At 37.3% G+C, this 24,145-nt stretch overlaps 1 protein-coding gene across 2 annotated transcripts; it reads left to right on the top strand.

Moving 5' to 3' along the window:
* The first annotated feature begins 7,135 nt into the window (after positions 1–7,135).
* On the top strand, positions 7,136–23,778 carry LOC105048830 (uncharacterized). Of its 2 annotated transcripts, none has more exons than XM_073261254.1 (7): positions 7,136–7,409; positions 8,173–8,517; positions 8,613–8,721; positions 9,048–9,174; positions 9,286–10,023; positions 10,687–12,577; positions 23,007–23,778. In XM_073261254.1, the coding sequence occupies exons 2-7, from the start codon at positions 8,319–8,321 to the stop codon at positions 23,474–23,476; spliced, it is 3,534 nt and encodes a 1,177-aa protein (XP_073117355.1). In that variant the 5' UTR covers positions 7,136–7,409; positions 8,173–8,318; the 3' UTR covers positions 23,477–23,778. The 2 variants fall into 2 exon arrangements, with proteins under 2 accessions (XP_073117355.1, XP_010926591.1); XM_010928289.4 differs by having other exon boundaries at positions 7,136–7,757.
* Positions 23,779–24,145: the final 367 nt, after the last annotated feature.

Genomic DNA, 24,145 nt, shown 5'->3' with positions numbered 1-24,145 from the left:
AAAGATAAGGTGTGGGGTCCATTGATATCTTGATTTGGTTATTCTGCTTTGAGATGGACTCTGATTTTGATGCAAGATCTGATGACTCCGGATGACAAACCCTGCTGAATCGGACTCAACCAATTTCACTTAATTTGACCTTTAAAACATGGTTAAGCCCAATTAGGTGTGACCTGGCTCAATTACCTGCAATTGACATAAAACATATCAGGTTCTTATATTTATTTAGTTAATTATTATACCAATTTTATCAAAATCATTAAAAACTAATAATAATAATTACTATAAAAATGCAATACATCATCGGTCCATCCAGATACCAGGGCAATTCAGGGTCTCTGATCTGAGGGTCAGATTTAAGTGACTTGATCAAGAAATCGTGAAGCACAGATCGAATTAAAGTCAAGATCAATCAATAGGATTCTTTAATAATAAATTTGAAAGATCTTTGATACGATCAGATGAGGTTGACATACAGCACGGATATCAAAGCAACTTCAGATCATCTTGTTAGAGTCAATATAAGCTTCTAAAAGATGAAGGCATGACTTGATACAGGATTCATAGACCTTCTTAGAGAAAGAAAGTTGGTCATTAGAGAGAAAATAGAGAGAGAAAGTGGAGAGAGAATCTTCGTATCCTTTAAAAGTGGCAATCATGATTGAGATCATCAGAGGTCATATCAAAGTGACTTAATATAGATTAACCATGATTGATATTATCAATTTCGAAGAAGGATCGGATCAGGATCTAATCTACTGCACGAATTTCGGAGCAGTCTCAGATCATCATATTTTCATCTCAAGTTTATCCTAGGGTCTGTGATGAAATCAGAGAGAGAATGACCCTAGAGAGACGAAATCCATAATGAGAGAGAAAGGTCTAGAGAGAGAAAATAAGAAGAAAATTTAGAGAGAGAAAATGTAGAGAGAAGGTAGAGAGAGAAAGTCTAATTCTAGAGAGAGAAAGACTTAAGAGAGAGATGAGAAAAACTTTCTCTCACATGTATTTTATTATTATTATTATTATTATTATTATTATTATTATTATTATTATTATTATATATATATATATATATTTCTTTTTCTTTTTCTTTTTCTTTTTCTTTTCTTTTTAGAGAGAGAAAATAGAGAGAGAAAGAGAGAGAAGAGAGGGAAAGAGGGGAGAGAGGAAATTTTTCTCTTTTCTTATTATTTTTTTTTTCTATTTTGTATTTTCTTTTCTTTTCTTTTTCTTTTTCCTTTTTCTTTTCCTTTTCTTTTCTTTTTCTTTTTCCTTTTTCTTTTCTTTTTCTTTTTCTTCTTCTTCTTCTTTTCTTCCTTCTTTCCTCTTCTTTGGCCGAACGGGAGGGGATCAGAGGGCATTGCCCGTGGTCCGGCGGGCTGCAGCGGCACGATCGGTGGTCCGACAGCGGCGGCCGACAGCAGGGAGCAACAGAACGCCGGCGGTGAGGCTCGGCCGGCGGGAGATTTAGAAAAAAAATGAAAAACAAGGGACTGCCTCCTTTCCACGGATTTCTCCGGTCATTGGCCGATCACCGGCGGCCAAGACCTTCGGGGAAGATAGGTAGAGGGGTGGGGGTCCAAACTTAGGGGTGCGGCGCCATGGACGGCGGCGCTGGTGGCCGGAAAAGGGAGGAAGATGGCTCGGCTGAACAGAGGAAAAACAGGGCATCATTTTCTTCTCGATTTCCGGCAAAGTCGGCGACTGACAATGATGTTTGGGGCCAGAGGGGAAACGGAAGAAGGAGAGGAAGAAAGGTTGGAGCCTTACCTGAGCTCCGGCGGCGTCTTCGGCCTCTGATTTCCGACGAGCACAAGAATAGGAGGCCGCGGCTTCAACGGAAAAATCGGAGAGAAATCTCCGGCAATCAACGATGGCTGCAGGGTCTACCCATAGAGGAGAGGGGAAGGATTCTTATAGAGCTTGTCCTTGGGTCTTTTAATGGCCCTAGGACTCCGATTCTTGATCGGAATCGGGGAAGAGGAAGACTCCGATCGGGAGTCTTCCTCCCTGCTCTTTTTTTTTTTTTTTCTTGTGGGCGTTGAACTGGTTTTGGGCCCAATTGGGCCAGGTTATCACAATGAGGGGACAGATTGATCGCCTTACATCTTTATTAGAGATGTATGGTTCATCTCAGGTAAACACATAATATTAAATATATATTTTTGTATTAATTTAATGATTTATATATTTTATTTATAGATATGCAAATCATGCTTTTGATATGTTTTTTGTAGGCTCCTGGCATATCAGGCACCCGTCGAGATAGCGACACGTCACGTGGAGACAACGACGACCATCCGCCTGCAGATTGATGTTATTTTATTTTTATTGTATTTTTATATTTATTTATATTACTCTTGATTGTAATGGACAATTAGTACTTTATTTTTATTTATATAAAATATTGTCTTTTGGTTTGATTAAATTTTCTATTTCAGCTTGCTTTTGATGTGAATGATGGTGATTGTACAGGTGTGAATGTGAATATGGTGATTGTACATGTTTATTGTATTGTACATGTTTATTGTACAGGTGTGATATGATTTCGTACAGGAATGTATTGTATTATTTTTTTTTTTAGATAATATCTGTATTTTTTTTTCCTCTTAAAACCTTTAACGACGCTTTAAAATTATCTTAACGACGCTTATAAGCGTCGTTAAAGACAAAAAGCCGACGCTTCGAAAAGCGTCTTGGTAGACTGTACTGTCACGCGGGTCATTAACGACGCTTTAAAGCATCGTTAAATTTGTCTTTTGCGACGCTTTAAGGTGTCGTAAAGATTTACATTAACGACGCTTATAAGCGTCGTTAAATTTGTCTTTTGCGACGCTTTAAAGCGTCGTAAAGATTTACATTGACGACGCTTATAAGCGTCGTTAAGACCAATTTAACGATGCTTTAAAGCGTCGTTAATGTAAATCTTTACGACACTTTAAAGCGTCGTTAAAAAATAACGACGCTTTTAAAAAGCGTCGTTAAAAAATAACGATGCTTTTAAAAAGCGTCGGCGCTATTCGTCCCCACTCTTACATAGTCGACGCTTTGCCGACGCTTTTCGAAGCGTCGTAAAGCGAAATAGCGATGCTTTAAAGCGTCGTTAATGATCATTAATAACGTCATTAATGACCATTTTTCCTGTAGTGATTGTTGACTGTAACAAATGGCATGAAAGATTGAAAGATTGACATACAGCCTTACCATTTTTTTGGTTAATGTGCAGTTAAACTTTTACCTTTTCGCCTTAAATTTTTTGATTTTTCTGATATTTTGGAGATTTTTATTTGGAAGTCAAATCAGTCTATACTATCTGTTGATATTGGCTATAAAGTTCAAACTTTGAAGCCTTAATGCCTCTTTTCCTCACTTTAAATTAGTCTTGTATCAATGTCTGAAATAAGAAGGGACTTGCCGAGACATGCATGGTATGGCATAAGAGGAAGCTGAGCTTGATTGGAAAATCTTCTCAACTCTTTTGAGCCTTATTTTTCTCTCAAAAATATTGTTGATTTTTCCATCAAATGATTTTGTTGAACTCAACCTGAGTGAACCTGGTCTAGATTGACTTGTAATTAGGAAGTTAGCTGGAAATATCGCCTAGACTTCAAGATCGTATTCGAGGTCATGTTGAGGCAAGTTAAAGTTGGGTAGTTTGCCAATAATGTTACCTATAGCTCGTTTCTGAGCATAATAGCATGACATGATCCAACTGATTTGCCACCAGTGTCTTGGGAAGTTGGAAATCTAGTTAGGTAGAAGGCTGCCTAGGAGGAACTAGTGCTTTTGGCTGCCTTTTGAAGTATTTTCTTCTAAGAAAATCATAGCCAATCTTACCATGTTGCTTTGATCCAATGATTGGGAGTCTAAACACCTGTACTTTTTTATTTCAGTGTGCCCCTCTAGGCATTGTACATTTTAATCTCCAAAGTCTAAACCAATCAATAATGCATCATATGTTTACTAATAATTTGTGGTCCAAAGCGTCCGAGTCGGTTCCTTAATAATGAGTGGCAACATATTAATGAAAGAATCAAGGTGACGAAGCATAGGACTATTTTTGAAAATAATGTCTGTAATTTGTCAACAAACACAAGAGTATTGTTTTCCATCCAGATGTCAATGCATCGGTATGGTTTTAATTTAATGTCATCCCTACATTAATATTCTTAAGGTACATATCTAATGATATTATAATCTTAATCACGCCGTCAGTAGGATATAAAAATGATAAGGGAAATAATATGTTTGGCCAGGGTTGTTGACAAGGCAAATTAGTCTGTATTGTTTATGGTTTCTTAAAAAGAAGTCAATTGGAGTTTAGTGCACTCCTTCGGACCTTTTGGTGATAAATTTTACTTGTGGTTTAAACTACGCAAGTCTTTTTGTTCTCATCCCAATATTCATTCCCTTGACTCCTTAAACCCAGTTCGGTTTGCCTCTCATGCTACCGGCCATAGCTTCTTCCGAAGGCTGAGTGGATCAGCTGTTGGTCCAACCTCACACATAAAACAACAGTACAATGTTATATGCACCCATTCTAAGTTCACAAAAACTTTACTCTGCTGATAAGTTGTTATTGTTCATCCTTAGGGATAGTTGGATTCTCCTGAAAGTTATGCTACTTCTGCTGGCTTGTAATTGAAAGAAGCCAACAGCACACTGATGACTGTATTAGATACATCTGAGCTAGTGGAAACTTCACATTCTTGCTAGCTAGTGGAGATAATTTATTTTCCAAACTTAACTGGCATTATTATGGACTCCAGTAAAGTCAAGTGTTCTCTAGTGTCATTTTGCATGCAGTACCATTTGGTGTTTTCTGGAAGCAAAAGCCAAAGAAAGTTGATTTCTTAACAACTTCAGCACATTGTGAATCCACCTACTGGACTATATTTCGATGCAAAGAAAAAGAAATTTTGTGCCTGAATAAGCTAATTTTCACCTATCCCCCAAATGCAACCGTGTTTGTTTCCTTTGTCTTGCTTTTTTATCAACAAAATATACATGTCCACATATGATTAGGGTTGTAAAAAATATAATCTGTAAATGATAAAATAATTAGGTCATATCCAGATTTGATAAGCTTATTGGATCTTATTTGAATATAATATGTATGCATATATATAAATATTCTTATGTGTCAATTAAATTTTAATTTGTTGACAGATACTCTTTATATTTACATTTGGCATCTCTAGTTATTACAAAAGTCATCACACGACTTAATTAGATATTCCAGTGATTGGTCATCATCGTTGGTTCCTATTAAGCAAAAGTACTTTGAAAAATCGTGCTATGAAATTAAAGGTCCAGTTATGCAAAAGCAACACACCAGCTAGATCTCTAAAATCCCATGAGAAGCAGCAGCCTGGTACAAGCAATAGTTAGGCACATACTTCATAGTTGTTGGGTATTCAAAGATGAATCTTAATTAAAATTGAGATCGATGACAATAATTTAATGTGAACCTAGATATCTTATCAGTATATGAAACTCACTTGTGTTCACAATTTAATAGAGAATTTCTCAATCCTGAGCGATCTTGATATGGTATTACTTGCATTAGTCACCATCGCACATAAATGTGACTGCGGATGATAAGGGTACACGGGGCAAGTGCTTCCCTATTTCACGAAAGTCAGGCACAGTGACAATGATGCTTACTGTACTGACCTTCCATATTCTTGTCACACGCTCTTTTTGTACCTTCCATTGAATTCGCAACATACTTCAAAGCTGGGACCAATTTGCATCAAAGCTAGAGTGCTACTGGAGTAGCCCTTGATGGATGTATAATGTAGTAAATTTATTGACCGACCACCGCGAAAACAAAGCTGTATCAAATGAGCTGAGCTAATCAAGGCCAAAACCATCATAGAATCGATAAACCCATAGATCATGTTTGGGTCTGAAAATTTGATCTCTAGGATAGGTTCGAATGAAGCCACGAACTTCAACTTTGATACCATGTTAATTAAACATGAGACCCAAAAAGCTTATCAATAAAAAGGTCAGCAATGTATATTTGGCGAAAACAAAATGAAATGACTTTGGTAACTGAATAATTGATTGAAATCACTTTTTGCCTTTATGATATAATTTTATGGACTATGCGTCCTTGTAAAGTACTATAAAACAAGGTTTCATTCTCTAAACAGTGATGAAATGACTAAATAACAACTGCTTTAATAAAATAATAGGTCCCGATATATTATGTTGCAGTACCATCTGTTTTCTTTTTCTTCTCACCATCGTATATGATATGAGTGTCTCCAAGCCATCTCTATCAGAGTAGCTAGCACAAGCCTGGCAATGATACTAAAGAAGACTTAAGTTTAGGGGCCGCCGATGGATACTTTGTTGCCCATGACTAAAACCCTTTTTGTTTTATCACATCTCAACATCCTGGTTATCCCCAGAATCAGTGGATTAGGCTCTATAATCAGCCAGTCCTTGTTAAGCGTAAGGTCTTCTTTTGTTAGCAACAAAGGCTTTCCTGCTAGTTTAAAGAACTACCATTTGGTTTCTTTTCTAACAAAAAAAAAAAAGCTACTATCAATTTGGCCGGGACCAGTGGCCTGCTGCATCCCAGTGCAACTGTGCAAGTGGATGTTGGAGTCCAGTTTGATCACAGTCTGTTGTTCATTGATTTGTTGATCCATGCATGTAAATAGTGACACATAAGGATAGCTTTTTTTTTCTTCTAAAATTATGCGACAAACCCATCAAACTAGTTTTAATTTAGTTGGAGATTCACTCCAAACTTCATTAGAGAATGAGTCTCGGTTTGGGGTTTATCTTCAATCCATTGAGCTAAATTGCATTCATGATATATTGTCTTTTTTCCAAAACCACCAGTCATAATTTTGTAATAGAAATATCAGAAAGATTCTACAATTATGAAACTTACGATATCTATTCTGAGCAAAATATTTCAAATCCTCACATTAATTATTCTATTTTTGATTCTTCTCTTCAACAATCAAAATATGTTAAGCAAAATTCCAACTTTTAGAATCTAATTAAACATGAAACATCGAACCATAACCCCAATATTGTTTGGCCTATAAATTGGATCGCAAGCGGGTCGGATTCCTAAACGCCCAATCTTTAGAGGGCCCATGTTCCCCTCCAATTCCACCTTTTTCTCTCCCATCATCAGCGAGGTGTCTTGCTCTCCCACCCTATGCCTGAGCAGTAACAAGTGTCTCTACAGTAAATTAAGCTCATCTGAAGAAAAGATCGAGAGAGAGAGACGAAAAAACACAAAATAAAAAGTAAAAGAAAAAGAAAAAGCCTTCCAGAATCCAGAGAACCTGGGAACACTGGCAGCGAAAGCTTGCTACTGAGGAAACCTTCTTCTTGTTCGTTAGGGTGAAATAAAAAAAAAAAACCCTAACAAGGTCGGTTGGGATCTTCGTCTCCCACCTTCTAATCTCTCTTATTTAATCTTTTTTTTCGTCCCAAAGTCCTGCAACCTTTGAATTCCCGGGGAATCAGGACTTCCACAGTGCGATTTCTCTCACTTTCCGATCTGTACTTCCACGCCGCGGATCGCTCCAACGGAATTTAGTTGAAGGATCCCGGTTTTTTTGGTGGTAAATTCGCTCGAAACAGTGGAACTTTAGCGGGACAGGCGGGGAATGGAAGGATTGGGGATGCCAGGCAAGGGAAACGGTCGAAGAAACGATTTTGGGGTTCTGTGAGAGAGTTGGAAGTGTCATGTGATCGATTTTGAACAACTGGGAGCAGTAATTCGAGTTTTTCTTTGCTGTTTTCCTTTTGTTCTTTCCTAGTTTTGATGGATTGCATTGTTTCCTGGTTTCATGACAAGTTCGAAACTTTAGCATTAATTATGTTTTTTTTACTCCTTTTGGTGATTTCTAGTTCAGTAAAGATTCTAGAGCTAGATTGGCAGGTCGCATTGCCTTCCTCTTTTGCCTAGTCGATTTAAAATTCAGACAACTATTTGTGCCTTTTCGAAGATCAAAATGAAATTTTATATTGATACATAGTAAACCAGAAGTCTATTTTTTTACTCACATACTGTAGATTTTCTTCTTTTTTTTTTAATTTAAAAGAAAGAATTCCTGGTTTTGTAATGTTCTTATTCTTCTCTATCTCAAGAATCTCAGTGATTAATAATAGCATGGTTGTCTGTCACAGGTTACGGCATTGGAACATGCGGCGAGCTTTACCTTCATGATGGATTATCTGCTACTCCTTTTTGGGTGATGGATATCATCAGTTTGGTGCTTGAGGAAATGGGAGGGATGGAATCTTTCTGAGAGAGAGTGGCACGGCTGTGAAAGATGCCACCTTCGACAGTGATGCGGTTCTCTTCTGCGAGGGAGCATCGAATGGAGAATGCGCACAAGAGGGGCCGCAGTTTTGAGAGCGGATTACCTCTCAAAAACAAAGATGATGATCTCGCCCTGTTTAAGGATATGCAGAACGGGGAAAGGGATAACTTCTTGCTTCATACTTCTTATGATTTCGAAGACTCTATTTGTAATTCTCTCTGTTCTTTAGATAATTGGCGTGACAATAATTCTTAGTTAGCCAATTTTTGGCTGTCATTATAACATGAAATTTATTTCCTTCAGCAAAATTAAGAGACTCTTCGGATTTCAAGCTGGGCATAACCACCATTCCAGTTCGAAGAGAGAGCAGTGACCTGCTGAACGTGGATGCTGGTAAAAATGACTATGACTGGTAAGTTGTATTCAATACTCAGACTGTTGTATATTTGTGATTGCATCTTAGTCTTATATGTAACTGTGGAGAACTTGCTTGCATTCTTTGATCTACATTAAGCTCATACAACAGTTTATCTAGTTGACCTTTTGAAGTAGACATAGAATTGAAGCGACTCAGTGAAAGAAACATTAAATGGTAAATCCTATATAGATTTTTCCTATCACATTTTCTTGTGTTCCATACCCACTGTTCTTGCATGAGTATGAAGTAGAAATCTAATTTTTCTTTAGTTTTTTTTTGCCCTTAAGATGGTTACAATGGTTGATCTTCTGATGGAACAGGCTATTAACGCCACCTGACACTCCTCTTTTCCCATCCTTGGATGATGATGATGTGCCAGAACCAGCTAAACCTTCCCATAGGGGAAGGCCAAGAGCTCAACCCATACCTATCTCAAGATCATCCATGGTAGTTGATTAGCACCTTATCAAGCTTCTTGTTATTCCTGGAACAAGCAGTTCACCCTTTTCTCTGCTATTTCTTTTAGGAGCATCCTTTATTTCTTATCTGTGACTGCAGACTGACAGGATGAACAAGACAAGTAGAAGCAGCGCCAGTCCACATCGACTAAGTCCTTCTACACGATCTAGTTATACTGTAAGTCAGTCAAAAGGAAGGTCATCTTCTGCTCCTCGTTCTAGCCAGTCTCCAGCTTTGCGACCAATCACGCCTACACGAAGACCCTCTACTCCTCCAAATAAAACCTCATCGCCTACTACAAGGTCTTCAACTCCCATGTTGCGGAGGTCAAACTCTGGTTCAAGCTGGCAGTCATCCTCTTCAGGAAAAAGGGGAGCATCTCCTGTAAAGACAACCCGCAGAAATTCAGCTTCTCCAGAATTACGAGGATGGCAATTGAACCTCAGTTTCTCTTCTGATGTGCCTCCAAACCTTCGAACTTCCCCATCGGATCACCCAGCATCACATAGAAGGGGTCTGTCGCCAGCATCCAGAAATTCATCTTCAAATTCTCGAAGGCAGTCAATGTCACCAACAGCATGTAGACGTGCCAATTTGTCACACAGTCGAGAACAAGATCACTTGAGTTCCCACAGTAGGGGCTCTGTAGCATCTTCAGGTGATGATGATTTTGACTCTCAGCAGTCGGTTGCCATCGGTATCTCTGTCAGCCCGACTGCAAGAAAATATGGAGTTTTGGGTAATAGCAGAGCTATGGCATTTTCAAAGAAACCATTCAGCACACTTTCTGCAAGTTCTGCCCATAAAAGATCCTTTGATTCTTCACTTCAACAGATGGTATGTATTTTTATTCTGATTACTGTTTCTATTTTTGGTTTATTTGTCACAAATTATCAATTCATATTAACAAAACCTAAAACACTGAATGGTATTTTTCTCATTTGCGCTAAAAATTTTTCTGGTATAGTTACTTTGTTTTATATGATTCTTTGCTTATCTCACTTTGACTCAGAATACTGCGTTTGAACATAGAAAAGGGGGCATTATAGTTTTTAGACTTCTTTGTCATTCATGTCTTATGTGGCTCTGAAAAGGCTGACCTTAATGTATGCTATCCAAGTCTGGAAATTCACCAGACTGGTGACATTTGTTACTGGTATTCCACTAATTTGTTGATAAACAAACAAACAGCAACAATACCAAACATGCCCTTAGTTTTTGCTCGATCGCTTTTAAGGTTTAGTTCTTTATTTTCATATTTCTTATGAGACTGTTCCCAGAGAAATTCTTTTCAATGTTTCCAATACAAAAGGCTTGTGTTCACAACATGGTCTGTCACAAATTTCAGGATTCAATCTCCTTTCAAAAGATCGTGGACATTCCAGATTTTTCTGAAAGGCCATCTGCTTATTCTTGGGCTTTGATGATCTCACATGGTTTCATTTCCTTCATCTGTGTTCTATTATCACAAAGTTTCTGCTTAATTTCTGTTTTTCGTAGGAAAATCACAAAATTCCTCAGAATATGTTCAGGCCACTTCTCTCAAGTGCCCCAGCGACAATGTTATATGTTGAGGAAGCAGATAATTCACACCATGCTATGATCACCAAGAATTCTTCACACATGCATACCAAAAATGCAAGTTCCGAGCAAACTACCAGTATTGCTCATCATATTATTAGCAATAACTGTCACCAGAATGATCTGGCCAGTGGTTGGAGAAAAATGCAAGATCTTGACTGCCAAGAGGAAGCTTTTATCTCAGATAAGGTGCATGAGATGGTTGATGACCTTGGGCAATGTAGATATGAGAATTTTAATAGAGCTTTTCCAGCTAAACTCAATTCAGAGGAGTTTGAAAAGTCAACTAGTAACCTTGGCAATGCAGTGAGCATTAAGACTGCTTCTGAATCTTCATATATTGCTGGTTACCATTCTGAAGTTCATTGTCATGGAATGATGGTTTGCTTTACATGTGGAAAAAAATTCTCTATTGTTGAAGTTGGTGGGAAAACTGATGTTTGTAAAGAATGTGCTCGAAAAAAATACTTTTCTATAGGATTAACTGAAACTACCACACCCATGACTCTGAATAAAGCACTTCAATCTGACATGCCTCCTCGGACAGATCAACTGTGTAGCAAGCTGCAGCTCAAAATGGAGACGTCTGAATTATCTGAGAAGAATATTGGTCAGGCTGTGCTTAATCACCAGGAAACAGACAATGAGCAGGGTCCTGATTGCATTCCAGACAGTTTTCCTCTTCAGTTTGTGCTAGATGAAAGGAAGAAGGATCCTTCTGAACAGAAGTCACATGATCAGCTAGAAGTAGATGCTACCAGGTGTCAGGAAAGCAAATTCAATAGATCACAAGATGGTCCCCACCAAAGCTTAATGATTGATGATCTTGATGGACAAGGTGCATCTGTACTTGTATTGCAAAGGTCAAACAGCAATAAATTGGATGATGTGCGCGGGAGGTTATTTTCTGCTAGAAATATAATTTGTTCCAATCCTTCTTGTGTGAGTGAAAATACAAGTGCCATGCTATGCAGCAATGAAAGGGATAGTTCTTCAGCTTCTTCTGTTGATCTGGGATCATCTGGACAAACAGAGGCTTATGTTCAACAGCAGTTCAGCAGCCAGAAAGGAGAGAGAGAAAATTTGAGAAGCGGTTATGATGCCAAAGCTCTAAACACTGGTCCATCACTTTCATCTGTTAAAATAAATTCCCATGAAGCTCTGGTTCCCACCAAGAACAAAGCTGAAGAAAAGTTTTGCAGTTCTGCTGGAAGTCTGGAATGTGAGGCCTTAGGAGACACGATGTTGGTCACTGAAAATCATGGTGATTCTTTGGAAACTACAGAATTACCTGTAAACCAATCCCCATCTTTTAGGCAACTTCCGCATGACGGGGGCCTCTCTGTTCATGCTGAATGCTGCAAGGATGTAGATGCTTCTTCTTCTAAACTTTTGAGTCACCCACAAAGTAACTATTTGCATGGTATTCCAACCGTAGATTATTCAAATGATGAGGACTGTGTTTCATGCGTGAGTGATGAAAACATCCAAGAGAATCATAGGAGAATTACAGATAAAGAAAAATCTGTTGGTATTCCAGAATCCTCTATAATTGAGGAAGACTATAGAAAGAGTAATATTTGTGAAATTGACCATAATGATGCTCCCAGACATAGCTCTGGCAACCGGAATATGGGCCTTGAAAATGATCGTGGCTGCTTACAAACTTCACAAATGGAGTGTACGGACTCTTACAATACAAGGGTGTTAGAGGCTTCTTGTGAATATTCTGTTTCCACAATGTCAGAGAAGGATGTGTTGGCTTTGGCACTGGATTCTAGCATTATCAATCATGCTCATGGTGTCTATGGTATGTATTTCCTTCCTAATTTTGTTAGTCTTATGTTATATTTGCTTCTTGACCTTTTTCCTCAAATCTTGTTATTATTTTCTCTTGACTAAGTTTTCTACCTTTTATGTTGCAAAATATATTTGACTCTGCAATTGTTTCTCTTGATGTCAAGTGAGCATATTGGAAGTTTGTGATAGTTTAATCTATTCTAACATAGTATCTTCATTCATCTAGTTATTCAATTTTGCTATCACCATAACCATAACCTTCCACATTTTCCCAACTATTTGGGGTTGGCTTTATGGATCCTCATTCACCACGTATTCCTATTTAGGTTTGATGTTATTCCAAGGAATAGGAGATGCCCTAGCATTCCCACGTATCAAATTTGGATTCATTTCATAGTTTTCTAAATTGATCTTTATTTTACAGTATTGATGCTGGTATATCTTTTGTTATAACATCCAATATCTCTTAAAAAAATAGCTAGATTATATTCTGGAGCTTGACATAAATATAATATTGAGCATATGCCTTTGCTGAGGGTTTATTCTCCATGTCTTTGATCTATTAATATTACTCAAGGTTACTTGTGCAAATCTGCATTTAGCCCTCACAAGTAAGATCTGTATAAGACTTTCCTCCTTTTCACTGTATTACGACAGACTGTGTGATGCAGCCACTAGTGCCGCGATCATCGTTTTTATTTTATTTCATGCCATCTTCTTTTGTTTTGTGAGTTTGTGTCTAATTTAGGCTTAAGACAATTAGTATTAGTTGGTTCGGCTAACCTACACCTATTATCCACCAAAATTACCTCCAAAATCCAAAACCAACGTGGCTGAAATTAATGTCTTCTTTTTTTCTACACCTTATGACTTTTTGGAACATGTGCATTGAAGAAAATGGAGGAGTAATGGACTGAAGTTAATACCTCCTCTTCTCTTTCATCTTGTGACCTTTTGGAGTCCGTGCTTTAGAGAAAATGAAAAGACAAAAGAAACTAATACAAGTGCTGTCTTGGAAAAAGAAGAGACAAGCTGATTTTTAATGCAGTGCTGCCTTGAAAATTGAAGAGACAAGCTGATTTTTAATACAGTGCTGTCTTGAAAAATGAAGAGACAACAAAAATCAATATGAGGCTGATTTTTGGCATTATAAATATCCAACCTTTGAAGCCTGGGAGGACAGATTTTTGAAGAACAAAAATTTTCTATTGATCTCTTATCTTCTTCCTTTCTCCTATTGATCGTGTCGCTTCTTTCTCGTGGCGTGGTTAGCTTCTTCCTCTTTGTCAACACTTCTTCCGAACTGCTGCCTCTCTCTTCCTTCCCCTCTTGCTAAAATTCTACCCGTGGAGTGGCCGCTATCCTCATCAATCGTGGATCCCCCACAGTCACGCGATCGGTACACCATTGTCTCTCTTGAATCCTAACCTCTCTTTATCCCAGGTATCATTATTTTTCAGCCATCCCTCCACTATCATCAGCCCTTGTTGAATCAACCGAAAACTAAGAGTTTTATGCCCGATAGAATCAAACTTACTACTTTTGTTAGAACATTTATAAGCAGTTTAGTTAAGTAATATTATTGTTCCTTATATGGTGTGCTCTCCATCATCTTTGTGTCGCTCTTGGTTGGATTTTACTATCACTTTCTTGCTGAAATTTTATTTGCTATATTGCTTATTGTGATTGAAGTTCTTCAGAATTCTCAAAACATAAAAAGGATTAACTAGTTTCAAAAGTTTTAATTAAAATTTTAGTTTTTGCAACCTCACGTTTGCGTCAATTGGTATCAGAGCAAGTTCCTTCCTTGGAAACGTTTGTTTTGGTTTGATCATTTTAAAATAAAAATGAAGATCACGGCACTAGTGGAGGGATGGCTGGAAAATAATGATATCTGAGATAAGGAGAGGTTAGGATTCAAGAGGGACAATCGTGTTGCCGACACTCTTAGCTGTCAAACCTGTTTGCTTGTCACTGCTTCATTGGAGATTGTAGGATTTGAAGTGGTTAAAGATCAATATAAGAATGATCCTCACTTTGCCCCCATCCTACAAAAGTGTCTATCCTTTAATAATGAGTCATCTTCTGATTATTATACCGAGGATGGATATCTTTTTAGAAAGTCGAAATTGTGTATTCCTCAGGGTTCGTTAAGAGAGGCATTGACTGAGGAATTGCATAGTGGTGGGCTAGGAGGTCATTTCGGGAGAGATAAAACTTTAGGATTAATTCAAGAGCGTTATTATTGGCCTAACATGAATAAGGATGTTGAGAGATTCATTCAAAGATGTAAAATTTGTCAAACATTTAAAGGACAAACTCAAAATATGGATCTATACACTCCTCTTCCCCTTCCCACTGCTCTTTGGGAAGATATTACTATCGACTTTGTTTTAGGCCTACCAAAGACTGTATGGCAAGTTGATTCTGTTTTTGTGGTTGTTGATCGTTTTACAAAAATGGCTCATTTCATACCATGCAAAAAAACTTCTAGTGCATCATATATTGCAAAATTGTTTTTCAATGAGATAGTCTATTTGCATGGCATTCCCAAAACAATTATTTCTGACAGAGACACAATTTTTAAGTCATTTATAGAGAATTTTAATGTCGAAAGCAGGAAGTAAATTGAATTTTAGCAGCTCATACCATCCACAAACTAATGGGCAGACAGAGGTAGTAAATGGATCTTTGGTTCATCTTTTAAGATATTTGGCTGGAGAAAAACCAACACAATGGGATTTAATAATACCATAAGCTGAATTTGCTTATAATAGTTTCATAAATTGAACTATTGAAAAATCCCATTTTGAAGCTTTATATGGCCATCCCATAGCCCATGTTCTTGATCGAGCGCCTATACCCAATCCTAGTAGAGTTAGTGCAGATGTAGAATCTTACCTAAAACCTATTCAAGAAGTGCAATAACAGGTCCATTAGAGGCCGCGGGATTGCATTGTTAAGTAGAAGGATTTAGCAGTTTAGCGGATAAACACCGTCGAGGTATGAATTTTAATAAAGGGGATAATGTCTTAGTTTATTTCAAGAAAGAGAGGTTCCCCACAGGAGGCTATAGTAAGCTATGTAAAAGGAAGTTTGGACCATTCAAAATCCTAAGAAAATTGGGAGCAAATGCCCATCTCATTGATTTGCCCCCGAAGGTGTCGACTTCTCCAATCTTCAACGTCAGTGAGCTTTATGAGTACCATGGAGTGCATCCCTCTACTATCGATATTGGTGGCTTGCCATTCTGCACTGACACTAAGGCACCATTAGAGGAGGTGGAGGATATTCTGGATGTGAGCTAGTCTTCTACGTGCCATGGTGTTCACCGTCAATACTTGGTGCGATGGCATGGTCGTCCATTGACTGATAATAGTTGGATTTTTGAGATAGAGCTACAACGCCTTTGAGAGGACTTGTACCATGGTTTTCAGGATGCCATCTCGACGGGGTCGAGATCTCTCCCATCTGGGGAGAATTGATGCAGCCACTAGTGCCGCGATCATCATTTTTATTTTATTTCATGCCATCTTCTTTTGTTTTGTGAGTTTGTGTCTAATTCAGGCTTAAGATAATTAGTATTAGTTGGTTCGGCTAACCTAAACCTATTATCCACCAAAATTACCTCCAAAACCCAAAACCAACATGGCTGAAATTAATGTCTTCTCTTTTTCTGCATCTTATGACTTTTTGGAGCATGTGCCTTGGAGAAAATGGGGGAGTAATGGGCTAAAGTTAATGCCTCCTCTTCTCTTTCATCTTGTAACTTTTTGAGTCCGTGCTTTGGAGAAAATGAAAAGACAAAAGAAGAGACAAGCTGATTTTTAATGCAGTGCTGTCTTGAAAAATGAAGAGACAAGCTGATTTTTAATGCAGTGCTACCTTAAAAAATAAAGAGACAATAGAAATCAATGTGAGGCTGATTTTTGGCATTATAAATATCCAATCTTTGGAGCCTAGGAGGACAGATTTTTGAAGATCAGAAATTTTTTATTGATCTATTATCTTCTTCCTTTCTCCTATTGATCATGTCACTTCTTTCTCGTGGCATGGTTGGCTTCTTCCTCTTCGTCAACACTTCTTCCTGACTACTACCCCTCTCTTCCTTCCTCCCCCTCTTGCTGAAATTCTACCTGTGGAGTAGCTGCTATCCTCGTCAATCGTGGACCCCCCGCAGTCACGCGATCGATTCATTGTTGTCCCTTTTGAATCCTAACCTCTCCTTATCTCAGATATCATTATTTTCTATCCATCCCTCCACTATCATCCGTTCTTGTTGAATCAACCGAAAACTAAGAGTTTTATGCCTGATAGGATCCAACTTACTACTTTTGTTGGAACATTTATCAGCAGTTTAGTTGGGTAATATTATTGTTCCTTATATGATGTGCTCTCCATCATCTTTGTGTCGCTCTTAGTTGGATTTTACTATCACTTTCTTGCTGAAATTTTATTTGCTATATTGCTTATTGTGTTTAAAGTTCTCTAGAATTCTCAAAACATAAAAAGGATTAACTAGTTTCAAAAGTTTTAATTGAAATTTTAGATTTTGCAACCTCACGTTTGCATCACTATGTCATCTGTGTTGCTTGATGAATTCTCCATTTCAAAATCCATCTTCATTTCTTTTTGGTAGAAGCTTTGGTACTATTAGTATGAGATAAGTTTATGAACTTCAGTTGGTGTATGCAAGGTAATCTCACAAATATATCACTTGGTTAAAAAAAGAGCAATCGTATCATTAATCTACTCAACAAGCATTTTCCTTTTTTTGATGTAAACATAAAATAAGCCATTATAAATGTCATCATCCAAGCCATACGGTATCAATTTGTGACTGTCAATAGAGCAACTAAAGTTAAGAAGGCTCCATGGAGGTTTGGGCAAATTTTGATGATGGCTGTCAACTTGTCATCAGTCTACAAGAACTGGTTCTGAATTCTTAGCCAATGCAGATTTAGGGGAGAATGGATTGTATCATGAATTGTAAAGGGCCAGTTAGTGGATAAAGTGGCATACCCAACACAATCAGAAAGCAATCCTTCAGTTATAACCCTGGACTTGGAAAGCATCTAGACTAAGATTGTACTAAGAGAATGAGTCTTTAACCCCAGTCTAAGTGAGGAATTCATCATATAAAGATTTGACAAGAAAAACATTCACTTTACTAAAGCAAATATTAATTTAAATTCTATTCAAGGGTTCTTTCTAACCATGTGGTGACTTGGATATCAGTAGCATTGAACTTGCCTAATTCTTGTGAATGGACTATCTTCAGATGATATTGGGACAAAAATGCTTCTAGAATTGACCTACTGCTACCTAAATTGAACAAGCACCATGATGTTATCCTGTATGTTTCTCTCTCTTTTTTTTTGTGACTGCTATGTTTCATTGCACAAGTGGGTATGGTAGAGACTGTTCGCTATGCTCTTTAACATGTATTGTTAAAAATCAGATCTTTTATCATACCTACCTCCATTAGAATGGAATGCACGAAGGTGTTGGGAGACATTTTGCTATCTGAAAAAAGTGATGCAGTTAACTGAACATATGTTTTGTTGTTCTGTACATATAAGAAATAAGTTTGAGGTATATAATGTTATCCGAGGCATGCTATGATTGATGCTCTTTTTAGAGTAGATTTCACCTTGCTTTGGTGGAACTAATTTCTTTTGGTCTCCACCAGGATACAATGAGTAGGTTTTTGAGTCATAAGATGCATTCTAGTAAGGCCAGTCAAGTGCAATTTGAACTAGCTTAAGCCCAAATGCTGAAGAAATTAATACAAAGAAAACTCTAATATTTGGGGATGAAAGCAAGGAAATTTCTCTTCTTCCAAGTAGGTATTTGCACATGCTTCTTACTCTCTTTTTCTATCTATAAGCCACCATAAAACTTCCTGTTCACAGAATTCAAAAAGGTGCAAACCAAAAGATGGGATGCCTTGGAAGTATTCTTCCATGCACTATTTATTTTGGCTAGTTATCCCTTCATAAAGAGAAGCGTAAGAAGATGCATGCCTCTAAAGATGCATCTCTTGATATGGCATGCTTTGGATAACCACACAATCTCCAAAAGATGTGTGTCTAAGCACCTGAACGAAAATTTATCCAAAAAAATATAAAATGAATATGTAATTTTGAGTCACCATAAAATTAAAATCAGAAATTATAAACTATAAAATCCAACAATTCCCAACTGCCAAGGTTGATATACATTGTTTTCTCATACACTAACATCTAATGCTTTTGAGTTCAAGTGTTTAGTTAGCATTGTATCAGAGCTCAGCTTGTTGGATGTGATGCATTCAGATCCTCTAAATATCATTTATTTATTTAATTAACTTGGTTGTCATCTTGCCCCTATTCCAATCTCCATGTGCATGCACAGATGTCCCAGACTATGCACAATATAAAATTCATCAAATTCGTTCTAATTAGCATTCCTCGCTGCTCTAGAAATAGTCTAAATTCACGGGCTGGAGTCTCATAACCACACATACGAGTTTTTCAGGGTATCGCGCAGTGGATAGACATCTTCCTCAATTGGCTCTAAGCTCAATTAAGGCTAAAAATATCTCTTACAATTGCATTAGCAAGCACTTTATCAAGAGTGATTGAGGACTAAGTATATCTAAGTTGTTTTAATGCTTCTCTAATCATCTTTAAACAAACCACATGTTGTTACCCATTGAATGTTTATGTTGGCATCTCTAACTGGTAAGTCTGATCATCATGTCTTGAGTGATTAATTGTTGGGCTTCTGTCTTTTTTCCTGAATTTTAAGTTTCCTTTTTCAATATCGGTATCTATCTTGATATCTTTCAAGATTTTAAGCAAGCTTCATATAGTTTTTAGTCTAATCGACGTCCCCATTTCTAATGAATCATTAAAACAACAAATTACAAAAGAATAATAGTATGGTATAATATTTAAGACAAGTATGAAATGTGGTAATATTTCATTTTCATGTAAGTATTTTCTTAATGATGACAGCTATATTTTTTATCTTGACAATGAAGTATAGAATGTATCACAAGTTCAATTAATAAGTACCACCAATTAAATTGGCATTCAAGAAAATAGCAATCTAGTTCCTACATGTACATCAAAGATAATAGTTACTCAAGGTGATTGATATAAATATCATTAATGTGGTCATGATCAATAAGATCCAGCATAATAAGCCTCTATTGCAGCCTTGTGTGATCTTGTTTAGTGTGTGGAGTGCAAAAAGTAAGCTACATAGGGCAGAACCCTGTATAATGGGTCTTTCCATTAGGAAGCATGATAGCTTATTCCTTTTCTCTTCAGGTCCTCTCTAAAGGCAGTTAAAATGTTAATGATGATAAGATGTCTACCAGTGGTCCATAACACTTTCCAAATGAAGTTGAAGCATAAAAATGCTTAAATGGATACTCTTCAAACTAATCCTCCTCTTCAATAGGATCTTCCTCTAATTTATAACCCTCTTGAAATAATTCATCATCAAAATGGATCGCCATTATTTCAGAATAGATAGGGAGATGGGCATATGTTTGGAGATAAGTTATTCTACCATGTTTCAACTAATTCCAAAAATAGTTTTCATCAAAAGAAATGCATATTTTGGGTCTTCAAGTACATATTTAGTAGACTTAGGTTCAATTTTCACCAACATCAGATAAAAAGTTATAGTAAAACTTCAATATAGCAACAAAAAGAACTTTAAGGTATAGGTCCAAATCAACTTTAAATTTGTTGGGAATGACGGTTCTTTTGAGGAGTATCAAATATAAGAGAATCCATTCAGATAGAATCTGACCAATCTTTTCTCAAGTTTGGTTTCATTTAAGGAGCATTTTGGGCCATTTTGTAGACACTGTATCATCATTATTATCTGGATTTCCTTCAAAAAGATTGAAAATAGTGGAAGGGAGAACTATTATGCTTCTTCATGGAGAGTACTATTACACTTTGCATTGCAGAGTTTTGGTTTATGTTAGCTTACATCTAATATTTTAAACATTTAAAGATATTCCACAAGATAGGGGCTAGAGGCTTGTTGTCCTAGATATTATTGATCACATGGTTTGTGTATCAGATCATACCACGTATATTTTATCATGCCATATCTATAAGGATAGGACTTGGTACACCTGTTGTGCCAAGTGTCGGTACCAAGGGAGTGTATCATATTGGCACACGGTACAGTCCATACCAGTTGGTTACAAGTATATGTATCAGCCAATACTTGAAATCTTAATTGATGGTGACCACTGGTGCTATTTATGCTTTAGATTTTTATCTAATGCCAATATAATGGTGATCAAGGAAGGTGGTACCATCTTGAACCCCTCGGTTCGGGGCATATTGAATCGTACCTGGGTGGAACTGGCACAATCTAGCCCTTGGTTTGAAAAACCTACAAGGGAGGGGGGGAAGGAGAGGGGGAGAGAGACAGAGAGAGAGAGAGGGGGAGGGGGAGCAAGAGAGAGGGGGAGAGAGGGCTCGCGAGCCCTCATCTCCATTCATTGTCCATAAGGGGTCGCAGATTGCCAACTTAATTTGTGAATTCTAAAGAAAAAAATAGCAGCCCTCTTTTCCCCTCTCTCGGCCTCTCTCTCTCTCCCTCCCTCCCTCCCTCTCCCTCTTTTCCTCTCTGTCCCTCTCCCTCCCTTCCTCTCTCTCTTTCATTCTCTCTCTTGATATCCTTCTCCCCACTTTGGCTTTGTCGGTACAACTCAGAACAGCATAGCACAAGAGCAGACCATACCGTACCACCGAGCAATTGATGCAAATCCTGATACTGGTACAGCCAACTTTGATGATAATACTTTGGATCAAATTTGCATTCAATTCTACTATTTTTTTTTCTAATAATTTGCATTATATTCCTTGTTATGATTTAAATATATTGGTGAGCTTTAAGATAATCTCTACATGTTACCAAAATGTTGATAGATAGATTACATTCCATATTTTTGTCTTAAATTTGGGGTTGTCCCTTTTTTTCTAGCGTTCCATTACTCTCATGAAATTTTCTGTTTCGAGATTACATGAATAATAGAGAAGTCAATCTAAGACTATGCATATTTTATCTAGACTCTTGCAATATGGCAAGATCTATTTTGAACTGGCATGGAGGGATGCGTATGAAGCATCATATATTTTTTTTCTTTTCTGCTCTTGAAATTTTATAAGTAGAGACTTGTATTGTGGCTTGTATATGCAAATAGAGAATGAAAAGGATGTGAGAATACCCATATAGAAAAATAGAAATTACTGATTAAATTTCTTCTACACTCATACCTATGGCTTTCTTTGTTTTGAATTTAGGCTTACATTTGTTTAGTTTTACCTTCGATTCATCTTATTAAAGTTCATCCTAAGGAGATAATAATAAAGTAGTTCGTTCGATCTTGGGACTACAAAGCTGTCTGCACCAGGGTAAAATGAAAGTCACTCTAAATAGAGCATCTGCAATAACATGTCTTGAACTGACTTCTAGTTCTCTAACTTATTTCTTATATATGTAGAAATGATGAAGTACATAATTAAATGCATTATCATTTGAGATAGCAAATATGTTTTACCAACAATAAGAAGGAGAGCCTGTCATACAACACACTAGGACTCGGCATGTATGACGCACATGCTCTATTCAAGAGTGCAAGGAAATAGTTAATATTAAAATTGGCCTCTAGTTAAAATAAGAAAGTAATGAGAACCTGTTAACACTTAAACACCAGGGCAGTAAGAGTCATTAACGGCCACGGCTGCTATTTCAATTAAAATATGTATGAAAGTCTTATCTTTCTGGTCCTTTAAGGCCTGGAGCCCCTAGAAAGAAGCGCATGTTATAGACAAGGAAAAGCATCAAGATTTCAATAAATTTTGAAAAAAAGAATTGCATGAAGGCCTCAGGATCCATCACTGGACCTAGGAGTTTTCCCATAAAGATCGAGTCCAGTAAGCAATTAGTTTTTTCCCTTTCCCACGTGATCACGTGTTGGATGTGCAATGGTCAGTCACATCTGGGAGTTCCCATTATACATAGCAGGAAAAGTAGGTGATGTTCTGCTTATGAAAAATCAAAATAGTTTTTGTTATGGGTCACATTTGAGTGTAATATTTTAGCCCTGCCAGTGGTGCAGAAAACAGAACAGTTGAGTATCAATTGATCAAAATTTAGAATTTTGACTGATGACTGTTGTCTCCAGCTTCCAATTCCTGAGATCCTGGTTGGCATGACGATAGCAGAGCAAAACCACATTTTAGAATTTGTATTCATTTTTTATTCCCTTCTCTAATAGAGGAAAGAAAGGGGTAAGAGATGGTTATGCTTAGAATTTCCAATTTATTTGTTTATTACCACTAGTGCACTATATTCTTACCAGAATTTGTATCTTGAATGTTGTTTGGTCTGATTGCAACTGCACTTGCATTTGACAGAAAAATCAGCTGTATGCACAGTAGAAGATCCAAGGGAACATATAGAAGAATTGACTGTAATCAAGCATGAGAACCAAAGGGGACAAATATCAAGAAGTTTAACTCTGGAAGAAGCAACTGATACTATACTCTTCTGCAGCTCTATTGTTCATGATCTGGCCTATAAAGCTGTGACCATTGGGATGGAAAATGAGTTGATGCTTAGTGAGGCCTCCCGCCCTACGGTTACATTCCTGGGAAAATCTGTTCGTGACCAAAGGGACTTGCAAAAGATTTATAGCAGATGTACTCCAAAATCACGTAGGGCTAAAGAGAGAAGGATGAAAGGTGATGCATTTGCCCCAACTTTGGATTTGGCAAACAATGCAAGTATCCAAGAGTCCACGCTCGTCAATTATGAGGTGACAAACAAAGTCAACAGCATGAAACCTCCAGAGTTGGAATCAAAGTGTAACTGTGCCATAATGTAGGGATCTCAAGTTTCATTGACAGCATATACTCATGACAACCATCAGACAGCTTCTCTTTTACTTGTAGAGATCTATACTTTTACGGGGCAGCCTGTTCACTCCATTCAGATTTAGTTGTGTAAATAATGATGTGGTCATGTGAAGTTATTTGTTTTTTTTTTCCCCCTATAAGTTCACAAGAGCGAAGCAGAGGTTCATAGGGGTTCCTGCCATTTTTGATTTCTCTTTCTGCTTTTGTTGTTCAGTTGTACTTTGAGCTACTCTTTTGATTTAATTTATTATTTTTGTAATCTTCTCATTCACTTGTCCAGGTGTCGTTTTTGGATTTATATTGGTTATTTGCAATTCCTTAAAATTGCCTCTTAGTTCTGATACATCCTGCAACAAGTTCAATATTTCAAACAGACCTGTAGTGTGTAGTTCAGAGCCAGTTCTGTTCTTCAATTTACAGTTCACCGAGTTTTCCAAGTTTATGTCCTTGAAATTCACTGATGCCGGTACAGAGATGAAGTTTATGTGCATGCATGCATATGAATGCTTGGTGATAAATTAGAATGCAAAGACTGCACTCGTTCATCTCCATGTTCACCTAAGTACTGAACAACATGTTATTCTTTTTCCATCAATAAAGTCATATTTGATTGTTGTTCTGAGCTTAATCATAGGAAG

Source organism: Elaeis guineensis, chromosome 7, assembly GCF_000442705.2.
Source record: "Elaeis guineensis isolate ETL-2024a chromosome 7, EG11, whole genome shotgun sequence".
Classification (NCBI taxonomy): domain Eukaryota; kingdom Viridiplantae; phylum Streptophyta; class Magnoliopsida; order Arecales; family Arecaceae; genus Elaeis; species Elaeis guineensis.
Note: the sequence above shows the minus strand (reverse complement) of the source record. Positions and strands in the feature narration are given on the sequence as shown.

Bases quoted from the DNA above. Each gene is read 5' to 3' on its own strand.
- LOC105048830 (XM_073261254.1), top strand. From the start codon at position 8,319: ATGCCACCTTCGACAGTGATGCGGTTCTCTTCTGCGAGGGAGCATCGA. The intron at 8,518-8,612 runs GTAATTCTCTCT...TATTTCCTTCAG, and splicing joins TGATTTCGAAGACTCTATTT to CAAAATTAAGAGACTCTTCG. The intron at 9,175-9,285 runs GTAGTTGATTAG...CTGTGACTGCAG, and splicing joins CTATCTCAAGATCATCCATG to ACTGACAGGATGAACAAGAC.